The sequence below is a fragment of the Passer montanus genome, unplaced genomic scaffold (assembly GCF_014805655.1).
Source record: "Passer montanus isolate IOZ18808 unplaced genomic scaffold, ASM1480565v1 scaffold38, whole genome shotgun sequence".
NCBI classification, from domain to species: domain Eukaryota; kingdom Metazoa; phylum Chordata; class Aves; order Passeriformes; family Passeridae; genus Passer; species Passer montanus.
The window spans coordinates 4,736,922-4,761,605 of NW_024368596.1; the positions used below are offsets into that span (position 1 = coordinate 4,736,922).

Sequence of the window (24,684 nt, forward strand, 5' to 3'; positions counted from 1 at the left end):
ATCAGCCTCAGAGTCATCTCCTTCAATGCAGTTGACAAACATACCATATCTCACACACTACTGCCAACACATTTAATTGCAGGATGGTTTGAACATCATAATTTTTACATGAAACCCACTGGTGGAGACAACTCAGTTTTCATGAATACTAAACAAATCAAGCTTCTTACCATTCCATATACAGGCACTTGAGGTGTGGTCAATGGGTATGTGATAGGAGCAGGTACCTTTAAACAAGAAAATTTTAAATTTTAGAGAAACTCATGCATACTTAATAATAGATATACAGAACTTTGAAAACCACATATTTTTCAGTACTAAAAATAACCAATGTAGTTACAAGAAATTGACTTACATATGCAGGATAGTGTACTCCATTCTGGCATAGCAAAAGGATAAGATAGAAAATTATTTAATAGGTATTCATGGTGGAAATTCTAACTAAGGGATGGATTAAAGTCCAGTACCATAACAGTTTTTAACTATGCTCATTTATTAAAACCATTAAAGTGTGAGGAAAAAAAAAAAGTTCAAGGACAGTTACGTAAGTTAATAAGCTTAGAAAGTTACCACTAGTAAAACTTAGAGCAAAATTAGAAATTTTACTACACCTAGCCAGGTTTGAGCACATTGCTTGCACAAGCATGTGTGTGTGAGAAGCTTTTAGAGGGCATGACATGCAAGGCTCCTTCTTCCTCCCGTTATTAGAGGAGGGCATAGAAAAAAAAGCCAAGAAAGCCAGTGACCTTTTGGCTTCGGAATGAATAGCAACAGATGTTTAGCCAGGTTGATGTTGCCCACATACTAACATCTGATGTCAGCACATACCACAATATGCCAAAAGAAAAATGAAGAGCATTTTAAGCCTTCTATCAGGTTATGTTCACAGGTATGGCAAAGCATGTCCTTCCTAAGGCCATGCTTTGTTAAGCTGTGCTAATTACACTGAATCCCAAGATGGAACACTTGGCTATGGGACAGGATGCAGGGTACATGAATTGGAGGGTTAGCTCTGAGGGCCAGAGGCCAGCCAGGACACGGAGACCTCTGCAGTTCTGGGGCACACATTTTAAAGAGGCTCACAGCTGAGCTAGATCTTCACATCAGTACTTGTTGGGAGTTACAGGGAAATGCATGACCAGACACCTGGCATAAAAACAGTCAAATGCTTCGACCTGATGAACACATGAAATAAAAGCATAACTTGAAATCCACAGTGATCAATGGGTACTAAGGTACCCTCTATGTTCCAGAAATGAAAATGCATCAGCATTCTAACAACACATTGTAGAGCACCTAGAGGAGGTAAAGAGGTGGTATGGTCTCAAAAAACCTCACATGAAAGTGCAGTACAACTGTGCCCTCTCATCAAATTTTTTAGTCTGATTTTTGAGTTCAATACTAGATTTAATACTGTATTCAACTTCTCTAATTCTGAGTAAGCATAGTCATAAGACAAGGAAAAGAGGCATTAGAGGCAAAACTATGCTTATTGCAAAATTAAGTCAGACAGCAGTCCAAAATTCACAGCAAATGTGGTAATTATCCCAGTTGTCTATGTAACTGAGATGAACATCTACTTCCCTCTAAGAGCTATATTTTAGAAGTGATTCATATTTCTATGAATATATTATGAATACAACACAGTTGAAAAATCTCTTTTAAAATCATAGAAAAGTCAGTTGCCTACAAATACCCCTCCTAGAAATGAAAAGTCTTCATTTAAATAACTATAAAAGACACACATAACTTTTTGTACTGTGTTAAAAACATGAAGTTGCTGTTGAGCATTATCACAAGTCCAAAGTGTCTTGCAAGGGTGTTTCATGATACAACTGAAAAAGGAGCAAAGACTGGAAGGAACAGCAGTTTTGCCCTTAAAACAAATTCTTTGGATTCTTAAAGGTGAATTTTTGTGTGCACATGTGCGTGTCAGGGGGAGTGGGAGCATCTCAAACATGCACATCAGGAATTTTCTGGACTGGGATAATTTGTTTCAATCCCAAAAGAATTTATGAACTGAGACAGGTAATCCACCTTTCACTTGAGATGTAAGCCCTTAATGGACAAGTTTTCCAGTGAGGGGAAATAAAGCATGCTAAAATCTCTACCTTATTCAGTAAGATCCTATGATCCTGTAAGCAATCCCTGCTACCCCCAGTCTTGTATCAAATGTTTGCTGTGTTTTATAAATTAACACAAGCAGAGAAGCAGCATTTGCTAGGATGAAGTGTGATGTCACAGTACAGAAATTACCATGTGTGGAATAGTGGGTAAGGGAGTCGGGGTCCACGTGGTTGATGTGCTTGTTTTTGCTTGCCAGTTTGTTCCACCAGTAAGTTTTTTCTCTGTAGGCTGAGACCACTGCATATCTGATCTAAAATGAAGCAATGGTGTTAGTTTTCATGGAGAGGCAACAGCTAGAGTAAAACATCACAGGAAACCCAAACATCCCTTAATGCGTGCACACAGCTGAAATCTATGAACAAACACTCAATCTCTTCTCCAGTAAGGGTGAAATCTGGGGCTTCTGTTTGTGTTAGAAGTGAACTATCAGTACTGCACTGTGCATTTAGTGATTAACTGGAGTTTGATGTAACTTTTATAGTGTTTCATAAAAATAAAAATACTTCAATAAAAATGCAGCAATTGCAAAACTAATTAAAGTGAGTTACTTTAAAAGTTAAGGTTGGCTGTGTTATGGTGACTGACACTGTTCCAATGCACTTCTCAGTTATTCTGGGTTGTTTCAAGAGATGAGATGCTGGTCATGTGTTAGTGCCAGAGCCTTGCAAATAGTCACATGTGAATATTCTAAGTACATATATGCACTTACTTTTTGGATGGAGTTCCTCCAAAGCCAAGATCTGTGTGGGAAAAGAAGCAGACAAAATCCTTAAGCATTTTAATTTGGGAGGGAAAAAAAAGCTTATTTTGCTTTTAGTAAAAAATGGGAAAGTAAATTTTAAAAGCTTTACACTTACTTCCTACTAGATTTGCAAGTGAAGAATCAAGGTCATTTGCTAAAATTTTTCCACTTTGCTGGCTGGCTACAGTGGCTCTTTGACTTTGTGGTGGTACTGTGGGTTGCAATACATCATCTAGAAAGTTAAAACCTAAACAAAGAAAATAAAAGCAACTGTTAACAAAATGGTCACCTTACATTTAATAAATGACATCTACAGGCCAGGGAGGTATTTTCTTTATAGAGCACTAATTTGAGTATTTATATGTGAAGGTTCAACATGATGGAAGTATTTTAAGACTTTAACAGAAGCATAGTTTAACTTCTTATTTTTCATGGAATACTGTATTATATCTACTAATCTAAAAGAATCTTTAATTGTACTTTAACAATATTTTGCTATACAGAAGACTCTAACTCAGGTATTCTTCAAGAAACACACACAACCAGTCGAGCACTTCTGCAAGAGCTGTGCCTCTGAATGGAATCAGAGGGAAGTCATCACCATGCACCAAGAGAAAGCACAGAAGACAAATGAACACGAGCTTACCCATTAGGAGAATCCAGTGGGCCACGTTCAAAGAGTCCCCCAGAGAGAGAGGAAACAGTTATTACACAGAGAATGAAATCAGTCAAAGCTAATTTTAAAGTAAATAACTAACAACTGAAGTGATTTCCTCTTATCAGCCCATAATCATCTTGAAAATATATTAAGTTATTAAATTTCCAACTGCAATAGTAATTATGCTAAATTGTTAATCAATTTTTGCCTGTAGGCTATAAATTAGTTACAAGGCAGTTTTTACCACTTGCAGTCTTGTACTCTGGTGCTGTAGATTTTCCTCCAAAAACAGCATCAAAGTCCACATTAATTGTTGAAGAGGTGGTACTCGGAGAAGCTGAGTGAAGAGGGAAACCTGAAAAAAAGAGTTGAGTAATGAAATACATCCATGAAGTATACATCACTCATTCTAGTGAAACCAGAAACTTTTAAAAAACAAAAAGAAAAAAAAAATCAAATTACCATCGACAGTCACAGGATGATACACAGAAGCATAAGTTGGTTTATGACCACTAAAGTCATCTTTGCAAAAAGAGAGAAGAAAATAAGATCAGTTTTAAAGAGGAAAAAGGAAAAGGGAACCCAACAATTAAGTCTGCAGTTAAAAGTTAGGAAATTTTACTAATATAAAAAGTTTTTTTAAAAATTATTGTACAGATTTGAAAAGCCAAGTAACTCCTGCATTCCCCATTACAAAAGAGAAAGGAAGCTATAGTTTGAAAGAAATCAGCTGCAGGACTTGGGATATCTAGACTGGGCAAGCAGAACAAAATAGTTTATTTCAACTACAGAAATAAACGTTTAAGAAAACTATAATTTACTACACCTGGAATTAATGCACCATTTTCACTTGTTAATAAAAAGTGAAGATTGGCCCATATCACAAAAAGATTACATGGCCCACATTATCAGCATTATCACCTCCAGCTGCAAATAAATTCCATGGGGTTTGGGTTTTTTACCACTAAACAGTTCCACTGTTTGTTTGGAGGAAAAAGAAGAATTGATGAAAGGGGTGGCAGATTTTACAGCTTCTTCAACTGGCTTCATGTCAAAGATGTCCAGATGGGGTGGAGAACCAACACAACCATTTGAAGACGAGAAAGGACCTTTCAGATGCAGAAGTGAAGGAAAGAATACAGAGTACAAATAATGGAAAAGAAAAACAGACTGAAATGATTGAATATGAGAATCTCTAGACAAAGTCAAATTGTAAACATTCTACCTAATGATCAAAGTTAGATACAAATTTTAGATAGATATTATCTAAATACAAATTTTAGATACAAATTTTTAATTTCAGATAAAAATCCTAACAGTTCTCTGTTTAGTGAAAATAATTTTAGTATTGACATAAGGTGGGAGGGGAAGAATGACAGAACATATATCAAAGAAGTTAGATACTACATTTTTGGCTTCAATAATCTACCTTTTAAATAGCATATAAGAGTATCAATTTCACCTATTAAAACACTAACATTTACCACAGTGTTATCACTGCCTTCTTTTGGCATTTAAGCCATTTCTCTGACATCTAACCTGACCATTCTTTGGAAGGATGGGTGAAGAAACTGGGGTCCACAGCTTTTTTACAAGAACTCTGAAATTACCAACACCTTTTAAATGAGAAGTGTATTAAATATTACTTAATTAACTGGAAATACTAGTCCAGGATCTTCTCAGTTACACCTGCTTAGGTTTTATTTCCCAGTGTTTTTCAACTTAGACCTTGAGTTACATTTCTTCTCCCTGTCCCCTTTATTGAACAGTTCTGCTCCTTTGTTCCACCAACACTAATGCTGTGTGTTCAAGGAAGTTGGTCAGAATTATCAGATATTTACTTCATATTTTGTTATGAATGTTTGGATGCAAAACAGTTAAGGTTTACAATGCAGATTCAATTAAGTATGGATCTTGCATTCTAAGAATTCCCTTATCACTTAGACAGTCAAATCAGGGTATGAGCTCACCTCCCCAAGCATTGCTTGCTGATGTTGATATAGCTGGAGTACTCTGCACAGTTGGAACAAATGCAGGCTGAAGATCAAAAAGATCACTAGAAAGGTTGGGCATGCTGAATAAGAAATGAGAGAGAGAGAGAAAAAAATGTAAAGCTATGTAACAGGCATTGTATTCTTACGTTTATGAACACTTGTACCAATATAATTTTCTCTTATTTGCTAGCAGCCCATCAACAACAGTGATACAACAAACTGGTAATTAAGCACTTACTGACAAAATTCCTGTGGGCACACCAAGAAAACACCAGCAAAAGTAACCCGAGAGGTAACTGATCACGGTTTTGCAGTTGATTGTGAAGCTACAGATCAGTGCAGTAATTTCTGTTTCTTTTGGAAAGCAAAATATCTCTCACCTATTTGTTGTGGGTGCTGGTGCAGCAAAGAGGTCAACAGCTACAGTGGTATTCACACTTTTTCCTGATAAAGTGCTTGGGGATGCTGATGTGGAAGTGGAATTTGATACTACAGAGATTTCTCTTAATCGCTGCTCCTGAAAGGTAAGAGAGACAGTTGTCATTTTAGTCTTATTGATTTATTAACATTTCAATCCTGGAGAGCTTTTCAAAGAAGAAAATTTTAATTATGGTCTTAATAAATAAAACACTTTCTTCTGTAAAGTCCTAAAACCAGAAAAATAACTGAAATTAGAGATAAGAGTATTTGTTTTAACAAAGCATGTAAAAATCAAGGTGAGACTTGATGTTTTAAATAATTATTCTTTAATCCATATCTGCCTAGAAGTAAATCACTTCTAGTCAAGCTACACATTCCAGGCTCTCTCCACAGCCACTCAGAGAAACAGCTCAATGGACCTTTGTTCAGGAAGACTCATCTCCCTCCTTTATGAGTCACTTCATAGTTCAATTCAGATGTTCAGAAATCAGTATGACAACGTGCAATCCAATAACTATTTTACCCAACACTATTTTATCCAGTTACAAAAAAATACTTCAATACAAAACTTGATAAAAACATCCTACCTTAAGTGCCTGCAGTCTAACTTGCTCCTCCTCCAATGCCTGCTGCTTTTCTTTCTCATCCATCCGGCTGAATGACATTCCTGTATTGGCAAGTGTGGAAACAGCACTGGATAGGGCACTGGCTCTAAAAAGAGCAATAATTTAAAAAATATTATTAAAAAACCCACGGTCAGGTATACCTCACAGTTTTATCATGAAGTGCTTTATCTAGTCGTGTGTCACCCTCTTTCCCAGTCACTTCTTCCCTTACTCTCTGGTACATCAGACCCCAAAAACAGTTTGGTGACAAAGAAGCACAAGTGCACAGAGTGACTCCCTTGAGTTCCAGCACGTAGGAACTGCAAAATGTGGAACATAGCAGTTGCCTTTCCTCTTTAAAGTTATCTAGACTAGACTGGAATGTTATTCAAATGTCAGAAGCATAGAAAGCTTGTTTGTACACTATGTAACAACAAAGAAAGCACGGCATCATACATATGAACAGAATATTGTGGCAGTGAATCTTTATTTTCTTGAAAAAAACAGTCTGAGGAGAAAGACAAATTGGGAACATACCTCAGCCTGATACGTTTATCAATATTTACCAATTTTCTGTGCGAGAATATCTATGCCAAAAGAGATCTTTCATTATTCAGTTGGAAATATTTTCATACATATTGATACTGTACTTGACAGAAAAAGTAACACAATTTCTTTTAGCACAACATGTCTAAGCTAATTTGGCTTTTCTGAGGAGGGGCTGAAGAACTTTTAGGAGAAGGTTAAGATAAATTCATGGTCTGAGAGGTAGGCCATAAATATATAAATAATAACAATTCAGATAAATACCATCCTATCTTGCGTAAGAAAATTAAAATTCAAACACCTTATAAATGTTACAAGTCAAAGGACTTTAAAAAAGTAGAAGATAAAATTAATAATATGCAAAGTCTCAGCTCAGTGGTTTATTACAACATAATCAAAATTCTGAGACACAGGCAGACATACCTACATTTCCAATGTGGCTAAGCTATCACACCATTACTCACCAGATGTTTCATTTCTATTTCTAGGAAGATACATTCAGAAGTGAATAAAAATAAAGAACAGCACATGACTAAATCCTGAAAATTGTTAGAATGACAATGGCAAATCTTAAGTACAGGCACTGCTGTAATTCATTGGGTGCTCACCTGCTGGCAGCAGAGACTTCCTTTGTTTTCTTTCCCTCCACAGAAGCCAGATGCTGTTCCAGTGCCTCAAGCAAGCTGCTGGGTGCCTAAAATTAAAAGTATTTATAAAACACTGCTTTTATCAACACATCATTGTTTAGTACACAGATTGGTTTTCTCACCAACTAAAAACAAACAAAATCTCACACATCAGAAATGGTGCCTTTGGGTTTTGCTGCCATCCTACACACCCAAATTCCATCTACTCAGTGGTGGTTCCTTAAAAGGAGTGGGACCACAGAGGCAGGAGGGAAGGATTCCCCAGAATGGCTTTGCTGCTGTGCATGCAAGTCAGATTCTTGGTTTTGGCAACAGTATTTGCTATGTTAGAATTAACTGAATAACCAAAGCTGATGAAGCACTACTTCCTTAAACTCACAGAAGTCCCCAGAAAAAGACCTGGCATTTTTTATATACTTTCCCAAGTAACAACAAAAACCCAATCACTCTCTACTCAAATATTTACAGTCAGAGGCTTTCAGTAGAAACACCTGCAAGGTTTGACAAAAAAGGGAATCAAATCCAATCTGATCCCAAGGACACTACTGCAGACTGAGTAGCTATTCAGCATGTAACTGTACAATAAACCAACTCAATTACCGAAGTGAAATAAATCCTACTGCAGATTTAGATGAAGGGAATGCAACTCTAAAATGTAAATCTATTTACCAGCTCAGTCCTCCTCACTTGGCAGGGTTTCAGAGACATTAAGCCTCTCTTACCACTTGCCAACTTTCAGGAGGTAGAACAGATATAACAGGCATTGTTTGGAGGAAAAATAAACTTGCCCTTGCCAGGCCTTCTGTACCAAAAGCTAGAACAAGGCATTTCCTGGAAAGAGGAAAATATTATTCACACAAGCCTTTGGCAGGCAAGCTCCCCTTTGAAGCACTGAGCACAATTCTTCCTTCCCACTTTCACTGAAGGCAAATTCAAGCTAGATTAATTAAGAGATGCAAAAAAAAAAAAAAAAAAAAAGGCAATCAGAATAATCCTATAAAACTGCTTGTCTTAAAATGAAGACCTGAGCTTATATTTCTTAAGTAGAGCAAGGTAAGCTAAGACAGTGTAGTTACCTCACCACAGGTCAGGAATAAATTCAGCGTTCGACCCAGACAGCTAAAACCCAAGGGGGGCATTTTGAAATAACCTTTTGGAAAGGTATCAGGGACAAAAAAACCCAAAGCAGACAAAAAAACAACATGCAAAAAATCAAAACAAACAAAAAACCCCAATCAAACCAAACCTCCCCATACTTTTACCTAGCAGAAGGCACAATAGCTTGCAAAAGGCATTGCATGGCACAGCTACTTAGATAATCTTAGTAAGAGCAGACTATGCCCTAATTCCAGAAAGATTTTCCTCATATTTTTTTCCTCCCAAATCCACTCACTCTTATTTGTATGGAAATGCATATTCTGTACTTACTTTTTTTAAAACCCTGTGAACAACCCCCTCAACCACAAGAACTAAACCAAACAATCCAGTAACCTCCTCTGAACTCTCTCACTACTGCAAATATCCAACAAAACATCAGACTTGGAGTGAACAGGTAGGGTAGTTTTATGTCAGAAATTATACCTGGGCTAATCCAGCCACTGACTTTAGAAAGGCTGTATTTCATGATTCACCTCCATCCCCCACCCCCCAAAACACATGACAGACTAACATCCATACACAGGGAAACAACCCTGTTACATTCATGGCATACAAGAACAGCTATTAACAGAAAGCAGCATCACTGTGAAACAGGGCACCTACAAAGGAAAATATTTTCTTCTCAGAAACAGGCAAGAGTGGCAGTATTAAGAAATTACAGCAAATTCTTTTGAAGTGGCACTAAATGGATGTACAATTATTCAACTCGTATTAAATGCCATGAAATTTTCTGCCAAAGTGGAATGTTTAACAGTGGCACTGAAATTGCCAAAATGCACAGGATGCTGAGGTCTACCACCAGCTCAGAATTGCTCTTCTCATGTAAGTGCACTTACAACAAAACAGCTGAGCTATTAGAAATAAAATGTTGTGGGCACAGTAGATATTAAGTATTTTCTCACTGAAAGTTTCAGATAAAAAAAGCAGCAAAATGAAGTTAAATACCCCTATTCCCAGTAAATAAAAAAACCCGCTTGCTTTCAAGAGCCTTTTAATGACCCAATTAAGTGGACAAGTACACACTAACCCAGTGAGGTATAAATAACTTCAGACTTCAGTATAATGTGATTAGCATAATACAGCCCAGCTGAATACTGCAGTACTAATCAAAAGACAAAGTATGACGCTGAGATCAAACACCAACAGAAAACTTCAAACTACTGTTTTCAATCATTACCTGCTCTTACCCTGATGGTTTCAGTCATATTTCCTTTATACCATATAGGCAAGTTCTTAAAGTGATTAATATTAAATGCTAGGAGCAAGCATTAGAGATTTGTGCTTTGAAGCATGCATGATTTCAGATGGAAATCATACTGTAGGCAGTAATGAACACCACTGACAATGGAAGTTTGTGGCTTAGGTGTGATTTCCATATTAAAAAGACACTGATTAAGGTTAGGCAAATCTTCACACTAGATATATTTTTCATGATTAGCCCATGAAATTTAATTTCAAGAAGGTAGTGTAGGATTAGATGTGACTGTTCAAACATTACACAGTAGATTGTTAGTTTGTCACTGACTGCACTCCAACAGCTCCAGTACTCGAGCTCTAAGGCACTGCAGTTTGTGCCCAAGTCTCCTCAGGCTGTTTATTGCACCCTGCAGGCTACTCTGTGCTACAGAAATAATGACAGCACTCTGCTCTGTTGGGGTGGCCCTAGGTGAGAAATAAAACATCCCTATAAAATGAAGGGACTCACAAAGAATAACTTTGTTGACCTCTGTGGACTAACAGTGTTTCCTGTTCACCAAAGCATTTTCTCACCTCCCTTCTGCCCCTCAGTTTCTCCTCACTGGAAGGTGTTTCCCTGCATTCCACCTTTCAGACTGAGTTATCCAGCACACAACCTACACTGCACATGTCCCTCATACCACTGAGTAAAACCAAAGCCAGCATTAAGAGCTGATATAGAAACATCAAATGTATTCTTCAGACTTAAGGGAACAGAAAAAAATTTCAATTGAACCAGCTCACTGTCATCTTTAAGCGTGTTGGAAAACATTAGGTTAGCGTGAAATAGAAGGCTTTCCTCTAGGTATGGCAAGATACTTCTGCTTACTTACCAGGGAATCCCCTGTGATAAAAATCAGAAGTTCTTGAAAAATATTATTTTCTGTGGGTTTTATTACTTTAAACAATCAAAAAATCTCATTAAGAACTGCAAAGTGTAAGCATTTAATGCATGTGAAAAGCTACTATACGTATTTCCCACATATAAATACGTGAAAGGGAATACAGTCTCAAGAAGAAAGATTACTATGCTACACACTAACCTTTAAAAACACAATTAACAAAATAATTGGGTTAATCAATATGCAATGTACACTGACCTGAGTAAGATCTGGAATGTCACCCTGATCAATTCCAACTTGCTGGGTTTACAAAAAAAAGAAGGAGAAAATGTACATTACTACATGCAGTGCCAATGAAAATAAAAACCACCAGTGTCTGAGTGTTACACAGAAGCTAGCATATTAAAAAGGGATATTCATAATTTTCTGAACTGCTACAACTTTCACTAGGAACACACCTTAGAAATCAAAAATGCATGAAAGTGCATCTCAGGGCAAACCCAGCTTTTCATCCAGCCTAACTTTCATGCCGAAAAGCCTGCTAGAAGCATTAGAAACAGCCACATTGCTTACTGAAACTAGTTATCAATTTTTAAGTACTTACAGTAAAGGAGAGCCCAATAAAAATCTTTAAATAGACTGTAATAATCAGTTTATACATTCTGGAGCATTCATAAAATTTATAATGATACTTCAGAAAGTTTACTATGTGGTCTGACTAATAAAAAGGATACCCAGGAATCCCACACCATGTTAACAGGCATATACAATCTTTAAAATAACTAATCTCTAGAAAACTTCCTTGTATAGTGAAGTTCAGCAAACAATCTGTTTAAAGGTGTTTCTATGAATATTGATAGTGTACCAATACAGAGAGCTAAATTATATCCTTCCCATGCACATAGATTTATTTACCTCTGCTACTTTGAGGAACTCTGACAATTTGGTCATTCTGGCTAGAAATTTTTTGTAAATATCCAAGCCTTCTTTGCACTGGTTCTTCTTCATGTCAAAATATCTTTCTGAGGATGCAAATAAAACTCTTGTAAGATAATACCCTCCCCAGCAAAAAGCTGACACAGTATTATAGAAGTTAATTGACACAAGCTTCATTAAGAGGACAGCAGTAACTCAAAGCTATTCAAGCTTATAGGAATACCTGAATCCTTTTATAATAAGTCAGTCAATACAAAACCACTGATTTTTCTGTTTCAGTGTGTTAGACTATAATGCAAAAATGTATTAAACATGGATGTGAATCAGTGCAAATCATTAAATTAGGTGTTATGGGGAATATTTTTAAAAAGCTGGCAATGAGACAAATTATTTTATCATTTGAAGATATTCCTGGAATTTATTTACCTTTTTAGACCCTGTATCAATACATTTTGATACTGAAGTGGCTATGCATATTGAACTGACATACCAAAAGGAGGATCAACCACATCTTTCACTTTTTATGGTTCTGCCCTATATACTTACAAATATGGCACTGAGTAAAAATTAATGGATTAACAGAACAAACTGATGGCTTCATTCATAAATTTGCTTAAATAGTAATGAAAAGGCTTTGCTAAGAGGTTATCACCCTTTAAAAAAAAACCCCTATATTTCATCTTATCAGCTCAGTCAGATTCGGGTACCAGTCAAAGGCAACCAGTCAAGTTTTAAAGAAAGAACAGGAAAACAGAATTCAGCCATACTGTGAGTATATTAAATACTCAAAACACCACATATCTCACCAAACCTTTACAGTCCAATTGCAAAGGTTATCCATTGCCTTTCATGGTATTTTTGTTTCAGTCTCACCAATCACCCTCTCATTGCACTTTCTGTTTCAACGTGTATTCTTCCAGGTAGAAGTGGATGTGTAAGCCTATGCTCCTGGTCACTAAAACTAAGACAGGCTTCATTTAACAGCAACAGAGCAGAGAAAATTTATTAAGAAACTGAAGTCATAAATTGTCTATGTTCTTTAGTTTTCTCAATATCTTTCACATAATTCAAAAGCTAAAAAAATTCTCACATACCTAAAAGATTAATAATCCCCTCATTGTATGCTGCAAAAAGTCTAATGGAATCTTTAAAGAGGAGCATAAAGGCAGCATTTATAACACCATTTGTTAGTTCATTTGGATTTGCCTGTGTAAAAAGCAATGAGAAAGTAAATTAGTATTTAACGAAATAATGAAATGCTCACTTCAAAGTGAAAGAATGTTACTTAACACTGAGCTTAAATTACTTACATCAAAATCAAGGAGTGCATCAAGCTGGTTCTGTATGATTGGAAGGGTTTTCAGAAGCTTTTCAGGATTCATAGTTCTCATCACTCCATCTATCCTACAGAGTAAAAGACACATTTACAAGATACAGATATTTCAGCACACATTGTATTGTTTGAACAATGCAACATTGCTTCAAAGGGCCAAAAGAGACCATTCTATGACAAGCTCAGGAACAACGGTGTTCCTCCTTGTCCCACCCCCTGCACAGGAAGGGTCAAACACAAGTAGCAGAGTAGTCTTACCCTCTTTTCATTTTGGTGAAGTCAACTGCTACAAGTCTATATGAAAGTGCTTTTTCATTCAAGTATCTGCTGTATCGCCTAATGAAGGTAGACATATCATAGCCTAAAAATTAAGCATTTGTAAGTTAGACATTTGAAAGGAAAACTGAAGTTTTTCAGTTCTTGAAAAGAACTGTTCTCCTACAATAGCCTATTTTATGTCAGTTTGCATATGAAGTCCTTCCTAGGCACTTTCCAGAATCTTGAGAGGTTCCATTAGTGTCTTCCCAAGTGGCTAAGATTAGGAAAGCATTTGGTGCAATTGTGAGACTAAACATCTAAACACATTAAAATATTAGACAAGAACCGAGCATAAAAGATTAGGCAAACATCAAACAGTTCTTGTTAAGATGTTCTTGAAATCAGAATAAAAATTAATTTCAAGCAAAATGCTGAAGAGTTTGGTAACTCATCTGCCACCTCCCAAAACCTACATAAAAACCTAAAAATGTTTTCTACCACTAGCAAGTAATTAAAGGACTTATCAGAGATTTGAAGAAGTTCTCCCTATTTATACAGCACATCTTAGTTACCATTCCATGCACCTTAACAGTAAGTATTTACTCTTGAGGCTTTAAAAATCAACAACAAAAATTATTATAGTGCTGATAATTCACCAGGTTTATTCTAATGAGCATCAAGAGGTCACTTTGTAAAATTTACAGCTGTGTGTGCAATGCTACATACATTACAGATTTCTAGTACTCACCTAGGTAACTAAGTCACTTTACCGGTGTCTGCATTCTTGGCTGGACATTCTTTGGTGTCTCACCCAATAAAAATTAAAACATTCTTCCATTTAAATGTCATTTAGCTCCTAGTGTGCACCAATGCATGCACCATCACAGAGAAAAAAGGAGTAGTTATCTCCTTCAGTGAAAGATCCTTACCCTGCATGGCACTTTTGTCCAGGTAGTTATTTAGGTTGAACAAAGTGTTCCGGGATGCGAGATACTGGATAAAGCGCTGTTGGTGAAGAAAAAATGGAGAATGTGATTGCTGTGAGAGTCAAAAGGTAGAAGCATTTTACAGGCAAGCTACACAATTTGTAACTGTTTCTAGTAACCTCTACCTATAACAGAAATTAGTTACAAGGGAAAAAATTAGAGGAAAACCTGAAAATACTCGTTAGCAAAGCCTCTGATGTCCAAAAGTCAATTTGGCAAAAATATAAACTTAAACTAAACATAGGGACATCACTGCTCATGAATAAAATACAAATAATTCCAGAAGAAGCTGCCTAGTCAACTTTGTACTTTAGAACAGACAAGCTGGAAAACACAAAACAAAAATACTACTTGCATAATCCAGGCTCCTGAAGTTTGACTAGCTCAGCTGCTGTGGTGTGAAGAGCACACTATGTTTTACAGGTCATTTCAACCGAGTTCAGAGCTTTGCAGAGAGGAGGAACACCAAGGTTTCACAGCAGTTTAATGGCTGGAAAGCACTTTGAAGAATTGTCACTTCAGTGTTACCAGTGGTGAACAATCAATCATTTCTTAGGTCAATGACCACACACAGGCTCAGGACTGTCACCTGACCAAAGGTTAGCTTTTAACATAAGGCTTGTGCAAGAGAGGCTACATTTCTAGCTCCATGTCATTGACTAGGAAGCTTTTAATAAATTGTGATGAAATAATTAAAGTGAATTAAATGCAGTAGAACAGTGCTTCAGAGGAATGTTAACAGCAACAACATATGAAGACTCAGCCCATTAGATGATGTCTTGCAAAATCAGATATCCTAGTCACCATATTCCTCTCCCCTTCAGAAAGTATTCTTTCTTATCTGTTATTAGGTCGGCTGCACACTTATGGAGTGCTAACAAGACTCTTGTCCTGTGCTCTTAATGATAAGCACTACCCTAATGAAGTAAAGCTCATCAGAAGTCTTTCAAGCCTTTATTCTAGAGAGGTCACAGACCAACCCAGATACCTGCAGGTAAACTGAAAACACTGATATATTTTGGTATTGAAATAATGAACGACTATTTTTTTTTCTTCTGGACAAATACTTTAGAGCTATCAGCAGAGGAAAAACAAAATCTTTGAAAAACTGAAATAAGCATCTAATGCTTTATAGATTGAGACAATTTTTTAAAAGCTGTCTAGTAGGCTTTAAGAGAACAAATCATGTCTTACCTCATTTCCATACATCATGAGGTGGTGTGTTGTAATTAGAGCTTTGAACACTACAACCCAGCTACTGTTTGCAGTTCTCTCAAAGAGTGTATCTGCCAACTGTGGAATATTCACATTCATTTCATTTGTGCACTGTATTAGATCTAAATTAAAGGAAAAAAAATCAAAGCATTACAATGAATTACGTGCTCAGAAGATCAACATGTTATTTAGTGGTTTTTACACTGAGAATGCATACTGGAAGCATTAACTTCAGTTCTTTGTTTAAGAAATAACTGAGATCATTTACTCTCCTTGCTGAGATTCACTACATTTTACTGAAACACTCCAAGAATGAACTTCAAAGGCATTTCAATAATTTTAAGGAGTCCCGATATCAATAAATAACCTGTTCCATTAAAATGGAGCCCAAATTAGTCTCTGAAAGCCAGTGCGAGCTGGCTGCATGTGTGACCTTCTGGATCCTCAATGCCCGAGGCCACTCCATCTAACCAAAAAAATGAAAATCTGACAAGCAATGAAAAGCTGAGACATCCCAACCTCATGAGATCAACAGGCAGCACAACCCTGCCACTCCCAGCTAGGCCTGAGTACTCACACATGATGGCAAATGAGATGCTACAAAATACACATCTTTTACACCTGTAAAATACACCTCTTTTCAGTAAGAATTAAAAGCAAGAATTTGCATCTATTCACCCTTCCACTTAGCTTTAAAACACCTGATCACAAGCCTACTGAGTATTTTGTGATGGAACAGGGTAGGTCTTGGGCTTTCATACAAAAAAGCTCTTTGTGTCCTAGACTGACAATAAACTCAATAGTAGAACATTAACTTGGGAGGTCAGAGACAGAGAGGTTCGGGATTTTGCCTGAGATTTAGAACAAAAGGACAGGCTCCAGCAGACACATGGGAAGACACTTGCCTGAGAAGGCTGAAGAAGGTACTTGCTGAGAAAAGAGCAGAGAACTGAATCCAGGACTACTCTAAACCCCTCAAGACACGCACATCAGACATTTCTTCTCTGTGCTAAATTTGGCTCAGGTGTGATCAAAGTACACCCTAAGGACTGGGCAAGGCCAGTAAAACAAACATTTGGTTTGAAAAGCTTCCTTTGTGGCCTCTGATTTAAGCTGAGCCTGCGAGCCCACAGGTACAGAGCCCATGGCTGCTTGTGCAGCCTGTCTGGAGGAGGAGCTGAAGGAGGGCAGTGCCCGGGCACCGGCAGCAGCCGAGTCCCGAGGTGCTGGCACCACTGACACTGCTCTGCCTCAGCAGCAGCGCCGAGACAGAGCACAGACTGTGTCATCACAGCACTTGAAATGGCAACTCAGAGCTCACACATTGATAATTCAGGACAAAATATTGCACAGAAATACTGCACTTAAAATTTACATCTTTCTAGGGCACAGAGTATATTACAGATGGACTTGAACTAAAGATTGGTTTATTAAGAAAAAGTCCTTTGATTAAGGAGTGTTGTTTAAAATAGTTTACTAACCAAAGTAATTTTAACAGAGTAAAGAATTTTAGTATCTCGTCAAGGTAAAAAACTATAAAATGCAAGGTATAATAAGTTACTAATTTCATTCAGATGTCAGATTTCCAACTACATACAAAACGGAAGCTGGGATGAAAACTTTCACTCTTATTGACAACAAACAAAAATGCTGAAATAGCTGAACAAGAAGAGCACCAGAAAGAAGCTTTAAGCAAGCTATACATCTAAACCTTATTGACGAGTAGTATTCAAATAGTTCAGTATTTACAAATGTGAACTTCTCAAAACCCAAGTAATTTGTTAGCTACTGCTCCCTACTCATAGTTATGTCACCATCAGATGCTCTGTCAAATTAAGAGGTACTTTAACCTAGAAGTCCAAACAGTCTATATGCAATTATTGCCCCATATAATGAAGCAACAGCCTCATCAACTGAATGAAACTCTTGTTGTGACACTTCTAAGTAGTTATCTCAAAACACACTAAGGCAACTAAGTCTTCCTAAATCAAATCATTATATAATCAGGTATTATAGAAATACATGGAAAATACTGAGCAGTATCTAAGAGCAGCAGCTGATGTGTCCATACTCTACACAGAAATGTTATAGTAGGACTATTGAAAGTCCTACTCTCTGTTTATAAAAAACAACCAACCAAAAACCCCAATCAACAAAAATCTCATTCTCTTTCCATAGCAATACCTATAAAACTAGGTAACAGTTAAAGAAATTCCATTGATCTGCTGAGGTCAAAGACCACACAGCTTATCGAAAATATTAATTCAGCACAAAGTCCTTTTGCTTCACAAACCAGCAAGCAAGTCAAATTTTTCACTGAAGACTTTTCAATATTAAATGTGCTTATTAAATAACAGATGAAACTAGAAGGAAGATCCAGGTTAAAAACCAAAATCTTGCTGCTCTCCAGTCAAGCTAGCTGAGGTAGTTTCATTTGTATTTTACCAGCGCTCCCCAGAGATTTCTGTCCTGTCACCTTCCCTCAAGCTAAGGCCTCCCAGCAGATGTTCCAGCAGACCCCAAGATAATGCCAACACTGGGAGATCCTTTGCACATTCCAATGTCTGTGACTGCTATTGAGAATTCTTACGGTGCTGCTTGGGCACAATGTGAAAGGAATCCTACTGTTAGCACCTGCATGAAGTGCTCTAACTGGAGAGCTCTCCTTTCCTTAAGCCCTACATCCATAAACCAAGTCTTGCTTTATGCCAGAATAAAGGTTTACTTCCACGAGAAGCCATACTCTTCTGTCAAGTGTCAGTAACAGAGTGAAGCTGACAGAGCTCTGCTGTATTTGAGAAGTTCTTTTGTTATTGTTTCATTCTCAAGTGCGAACACTTCTGTGTAAGGTACGTGTCTGTCCATTTCAAAAGGCAAACAAAATTAAATACTTCCCATAGGCAGGGCCACCAGGAGTCTAATTCAAGCTGTGGCTCAGTGAGCTGCCACCCCATGCACTCGAGACATGCTGAGGACAACACTCACTGGCTGCCCTGAAGACAATTTTTACAGGGGGTACTCAGCACAGCGTGGTCTTTGACTCCAAACCTCCTTCAACACTGAAGCACAAAAGTCACAGTTACCAACACTGGAGAACACATGCTTAGACAAACAAAATGCCTCTGAAATGCTAAACTAAGCAAAACATGTCAGTGCATTTTATAGGTCAAAACTGAACTTTCTTAAGAGCATGTTGTACAAGACCAAGTTTAAAAATAAGGCTACTTGGGGTAATTAAAAAGATATACTATTTTACAACTAGCAATAAAAATAAAGCTGGCATTATATTTTAATCCCACAATTGAGATACATAAAAAGAAATGCAAGTGCCATTTCTCTAACATGATTCTTCTAAGCCTGCAATGGGAATATCTACATAGAGACAACTGCAGGGATCTATTTCAGCTGGTGGCACAGAAGGAAGAGGCTGTTATCCCCATACAGCTGGAAGTACAAAGGAACACATGCACCTGAGAGACTGACAGCTGGGCAACAGTAACATGGATGTTGGCAGCAAAAACTGGAATGAAATGCACAGGGTGAGTGATGCTCATTTTCTTATCGCAGTACTTATATAAACACTTCACAACTCAAAGCATTTTGCCAATTACCCAGAGGAATCATTTCAACTACAAGTGAAACTGCAGCACTATTTCTAGAATGGAATTTAGAAACACGTTAACATCACACAGGGAAAAAAAAGAAAAAAGAAAATAAATAAATAAATCTAACAGCTTTAAACCAGAAGAGTACCACCGGGGCTTTCAAGCAGCCTGAAGAGCTGTGAGAATCTTAGTGCCTAGAGGAGTGCTTAGTACTTCTTTTCCACAACTCATCTGAAATACTGGCACCTCATCTATGAAGCTACACAGCCCTTCAGAGGACAGCATGTATAAATCCAGATATTAAAAACAAAATAAAAAAATATATATCAGGTTTTTGGAAAAGTCTCAGCCAGGCACTGACAAAAACTGACATAATTTTTAACTTTTAAGTAATAGGAAAAGGCATAATTTTCTTGAGTCAGGAATCTCTCTCAAGAGAGCTGTAAATACATAAGATAAAGACAACCATAATAATTTAATATTCATGTATTTCTTCCATTTTGTCACAGGACTGAAATTGCTTTAAGACAGATATAAGAAGTAAGACCATTTTCCTGAGTCCCAGCAGTCTTAAAAAAATACACTCTCTTCTAGAAAGTTGCATCATAGATGGCACATTACAAAAATGTAAAACATCAGAGCCACTTCAGCCAACTTTCTCAATGTAGCCAAGGAATGCAACAATTTTTGCTGGAAGACTTAAAACACAGCACTCAACTGTTACAAACATCGTTATGCCCGTGTTTGCTCATAGTGAACATTTGAGAGTAATCTTTAAATTTCAATTATATATTAACAGCTAAATCTGCATTTTGAGTTACTTTATCACAAACAAAGCAATTCAGCTATTCTGTCCCACTCCCCCACTAGACAAGGATACAGGACAGACAGCCCATAATATTTTAAGAAAAACTATATACAGACCCCATTTATAGATCTCCACAATATTAACTATTTTTTTTCATTCAAGTTAAATTTCCTCAATTATTATACTGAAAAACTTCACAAATTGCTGAAGAACTTCAAATGAATGACAGCCACTGGTCTGTGTAAAGGGTTCAAGAAAATGCCTTTGTCCTGTAGCACAACGTGCACATCTCTGCAAGAACTCTGCATCAGCATTCACTTGACAGTCAAAAGCTCAGGTTGCCTGAGAAGGAAAAATGGGCAGTACCAGAATTACAGTGCCCAGAATTACCACTTCTTAGAAGGTTTCCAAAGCTTGTATACATATGGGAGTTTTAAGTTTTGATTAGCAACATTAACTACCTTCCCCTCCCCTGTGCTTCTAAAGTGGGCTGCATACAAGTTAAACAGAAGCTATTTTTTCATTACTATGTTAATTTAAAAGTTTAAGCTGCAATTAATTTAGGGGTTTGTTTTTTCCAAGTTTTGGTCTACACACAAGTCTACTCTGCCAGTTACCAGCTTGGCTACACCTTTAATTTATCTTTTTTTCTTGTGATTCTTCAGCAGTTGGACAAGAGGAGGTTTGCCTTCAAAAGAGTAACAGCCCCACTCTGCTGTAACCCAGACTCTGAAGGCTGAGGGAGTGACAGAACTCCCACTAGGAAAGAAGAGACAAAACCTTCAGGTGGCTCCACTAGAGAACATTTTATATTATCCAAAAATATTACAAAATACTACAGAAATAGATCTGTTTACTTATTTAGGACACCATGACCTACTTTAAAAGGTAAATCCCCAAGTATGCCCATTGACACTGCTTGGGTTTTTGGGGTGGATTTTTTGTGGGTGTTTTTTCACTCTTAAGGTAAAATTACTACTCATCAGTTAGTAGTCAGACCAACCACCAGACTCTTAAATACTCACACTGACTGCATATGTAACACTTTTCTGTAAAAACCTATATTGTAATACCACTTTTTTTTTTTTTTTCCTGAGGAAACTTGGCAATAAGGGGATTTTAAGAATTAATCTGAACAGAGGGCACAAACTGATACTCTTCCACAATCCCTGATACAACTGCAGCAACTCTCAAAAAATTGTTCCCGGTAAAGCTTTTTCCTGAGCAGCAGTTAGAAATAATACCAGATGGTGTAGCATTTTGAATGACACACACACTCAGTGACCAGAGTACAACACCAGAGTTTTACATTAAATCCAAGCTATATTTTCCTTCATAATGTACTTTAATTGGGAAGTACTTGCACTGTATCTTGGAAAAGCATACTGTATGACATTTTTTTCCCAGAGACTGCAGTATTTTGTATCTACCTGCTCAAAATACAAGTAAGTCTCATGTACAAGTGAAAAAATAAAAATGCCACTCAAAGGGCTGCAGATGTTTGAAAAGCAGTGCCTGGGTAGGCTCAATGAAGACAGGAGCATGTTCATTGGGATTTTTTAACCCATTACAGACATATTTAAGGTACCATATTTCACTTTTTTTTTTTTGCCTACTCCACCAAAGCATTCCTCTATTTCAGATACCAAGTGACAATAAGATTTTTGTCTGTCTTAGGCCAAAGTCTGAGCAAATGAGTTACACCAGAATACAGAACTCATCTGGCACAGAAGGGGACTGTCAGGAGACTGAGTGACAGCTCTAAACAGCCTGGGATTAAAAGGAACTTGGTCATCAAAAGGCACTCTCAGGTTAAGAATTGTTCCACGTTTCCGTTTTCATATTTTGTAAGGGTGACTTACAGCAGATGACATTATTTCAATATTTTCAAACAACACACTACCTCTTTTAGGATTCAGAACCTTTCAAACTATTGAGCAAACTGTCACCACTTTCTGGCTTCCTGTTATGTTGCCATTTCTGGACTCAAAGGTTACCTCACTGAACTTGTACCACAGGCAGAACACAAGACCAGAAGAAATAAGGTAACTTTAGAAAGGTATCTTTAGAAAACAAATTGTCAGTTACCCAGTTTTAAGGCTTTTCATTTCAACACAATAGCTGCAATGTTCACTACTGTAGCTGGATGCCACCCATTCAGATCAGTAACAAATGAAATATAAATTGGGCTGGTTTTAACTGTGTGATCCACACCAAAAGCTCTCACACAAGCCAGTACGAGCAGAGCAGTGTCACGGGTCACACATCCCAGCTATGCTCAAACAATGTAACCCAGAACACTTCTGCCGAGAGCCTGAACCAGCAGCACCTTTAGTACCATCAACTTGTATGAATCCTGCAGAACTGCCCGCCTGTCTTTGAAGAAACCAGCAAAAGGCTTCAAGCCTTTTTTCCACTCTTTAATGGAAACACACACACACTTATTTCGCTTTTACAAGCTGGAGAGCGGGTATGCTACAGAACGTACAAGGTTTGTGCACTTTTGAGCAATCAGACAGGAACTCCAATTGCTACTCTGCTACTAAAGCGGAGCAACACCACTGATACTTCTGTAGATTTCAGGGGTAACTCTGCATCTTTTGGTATAGAGAAAGAGGTTTTAACACACTGAGTTTAAGCATATTTAAGCAGCAACATACTCTCATCCAAAGAAACGCACTGATCAACCTATGCCCTTCCCTCTACCTCGCTTTTAATCTTTTACCTCCTTTCATGAGCCGTAAAACAGATAATTATGATATTTCGGGAAATGTTCGAATTGTTTAAACGGCTATAGTCCACGGGATGCACGGAAGGCCTAAACAGTGCTTAAAAAAAATTAAATTCTGTCTTGTAACAGTTAAGATACCTTTTCCCCAGGTGCCGGATTAATAAGCACCACTGTATCCAGAGCACAAGAGCTAAGCAGCTCTCACCGGGAACAGCTCATGAGCTTGGAATATTTTTGCTCCCCGGGCGCGACCAGGTGTTACAAGCCTCGCTCCCTCCACGTGGAAAATAAGTTCTGGAGATCACACCAGTGGGGTCCACCCAGATTCACAGGACACCCCCCTGCAGGTGCAAGCGGCCGGCTCTCCCCTCTCCCCCCGTGCCCCGAGCTCGGAGCCCAGCTCCGGGCCCACCCGGCCCCGCCGCAGGTCCTACTCACAGTCCAGGTGCTTCTTCTTGGGGCCCATCACCTCGTGGGTCGTCGCCTTGCACACAGCCTTGGCGACGGCCGAGCCGGTCACACTGTGCTGCGCCGCCGTGATGCGGTCGGTGATCGACTGCCCCGACATCATCGCCGCGGCCCTGGCGGCGGCTCCGCCGCGGTGCCCCCGCAAGGCCGGGACGGCGGCTCTCCTGCGGCCGGGGGCGAGCGCAGCCTCCCGGAGGAAGGGCGCCGGCGGCTCCCTCCGGCGGGAGCGCTCGCCGGGCTCCGCCTCAGCGGCTCCTCTCGGCCGCCGCCGCCGGGGCTCTTCCCGCTGCTCCGCGGAGGAGCGGCGGCGATCGCTCGGCTCCCAGCCCCGCTCGGCGCTGCCGCCTCCGCCCGCGGGTGCGCCCCGGCTTTCCCTTTCACATTACGCTCACAGACAAAATGGCGGCGGCCGCGGCGTCAGGTGACCGCGCGCCCGCCCCCCTCCCGCCCCGCCGCTGCCGAGCGGGGCCGGGGCCCGGCTGGGTCCGGGCCGGGACAGGAATGGGAGCGGAACGGGGCTTGGAGCGGGAAGGGGAGCGGGGTAGGAGCCGAGGCCGCCCCCCACGCCGGGCCTCAGGTGTCCGCGGGCGGTGGGACCCACCCCCGCAGCGCCGAGGCGCTCCGTGACTCGCCGCCCCCAGCACCGGAAAATCACAGAATCAATTTGGGATGGAAAAGACCTCTGCGATCACTGATCCCAGGCTGTGACCGACCACCACCATGTCCACCACACCACGGCGCTGAGTCTTTTCTTAAACACCTCAGGGCCGGTGACTCCACCACCTCCCTGGGCAGCCCATTCCAATGTCTAATCACGTTTTGTGTGAAGAAATTCCTCCAAATGCCCAGCCTAAACCCGCCCTGGTGCAGCTGCAGACTACGATCTCTCGCTCTGTCGCTATCTGCCGGGCAGACGAGGCCACTCCCCGGCTGGCTGCCGCCTCCTTTCGGGGAATTGCCGCCGCTCTTTGTTCGCGGGTGGCTGTGGGCGCAGCCCGACCCGCCGGGCCCTCACGGCGGGACAGGCGAGAGCGGGGCCGTGCAGGACCGGGGGAACGCTGGACATGAGGTTTTCATCGCCGATCACAGCCGTGTGCCTTGGAACGGACCTCTGGGATAGTCTAGTTCCACCTTCCTGCCACGGGCAGGGGCACCTGCTAGACGCGGTTACACTAGTTTGTGTGGTGATGAGTTTTCTCTTGCGGACTTTACTTTCAGAAACAACGTCTGGGGGAAAAAAAAATAGCCCAACCTCCCATGCTGAGCCTGTTTCAAGGGACTGTAGAAGCATTTAGTTTGGAAAAGACCTCTGAGCTCATCGAGTCAAAGCCTTAACCCGGCACTGCCAAGCCCACCACTGAAACTGTCA

At 39.3% G+C, this 24,684-nt stretch overlaps 1 protein-coding gene across 5 annotated transcripts in view; it reads right to left on the bottom strand.

Annotated features, from left to right (window-relative positions):
- LOC120506194 (prefoldin subunit 3) overlaps positions 1–24,174 on the bottom strand; it is a 39,389-nt gene extending 15,215 nt beyond the window's left edge. For 3 of the 5 annotated variants that reach the window (XM_039717478.1, XM_039717475.1, XM_039717474.1), the window contains exons 1-19: positions 23,286–24,174; positions 15,683–15,825; positions 14,432–14,507; positions 13,503–13,605; positions 13,222–13,315; positions 13,006–13,117; positions 11,891–11,997; positions 11,234–11,275; positions 7,701–7,786; positions 6,529–6,652; positions 5,902–6,038; positions 5,498–5,601; positions 4,490–4,636; positions 3,990–4,049; positions 3,772–3,882; positions 2,985–3,101; positions 2,837–2,867; positions 2,257–2,377; positions 171–227 (exon numbers count right to left, since the gene is read on the bottom strand). In XM_039717478.1, coding sequence (XP_039573412.1) covers positions 171–227; positions 2,257–2,377; positions 2,837–2,867; positions 2,985–3,101; positions 3,772–3,882; positions 3,990–4,049; positions 4,490–4,636; positions 5,498–5,601; positions 5,902–6,038; positions 6,529–6,652; positions 7,701–7,786; positions 11,234–11,275; positions 11,891–11,997; positions 13,006–13,117; positions 13,222–13,315; positions 13,503–13,605; positions 14,432–14,507; positions 15,683–15,825; positions 23,286–23,418 — 1,905 coding nt within the window. In that variant the 5' untranslated portion in view covers positions 23,419–24,174. The remainder of the gene's footprint in view (positions 1–170; positions 228–2,256; positions 2,378–2,836; positions 2,868–2,984; positions 3,102–3,771; positions 3,883–3,989; positions 4,050–4,489; positions 4,637–5,497; positions 5,602–5,901; positions 6,039–6,528; positions 6,653–7,700; positions 7,787–11,233; positions 11,276–11,890; positions 11,998–13,005; positions 13,118–13,221; positions 13,316–13,502; positions 13,606–14,431; positions 14,508–15,682; positions 15,826–23,285) is intronic. The other 2 variants (XM_039717473.1, XM_039717476.1) reach the window with 2 other exon arrangements.
- Positions 24,175–24,684: the final 510 nt, after the last annotated feature.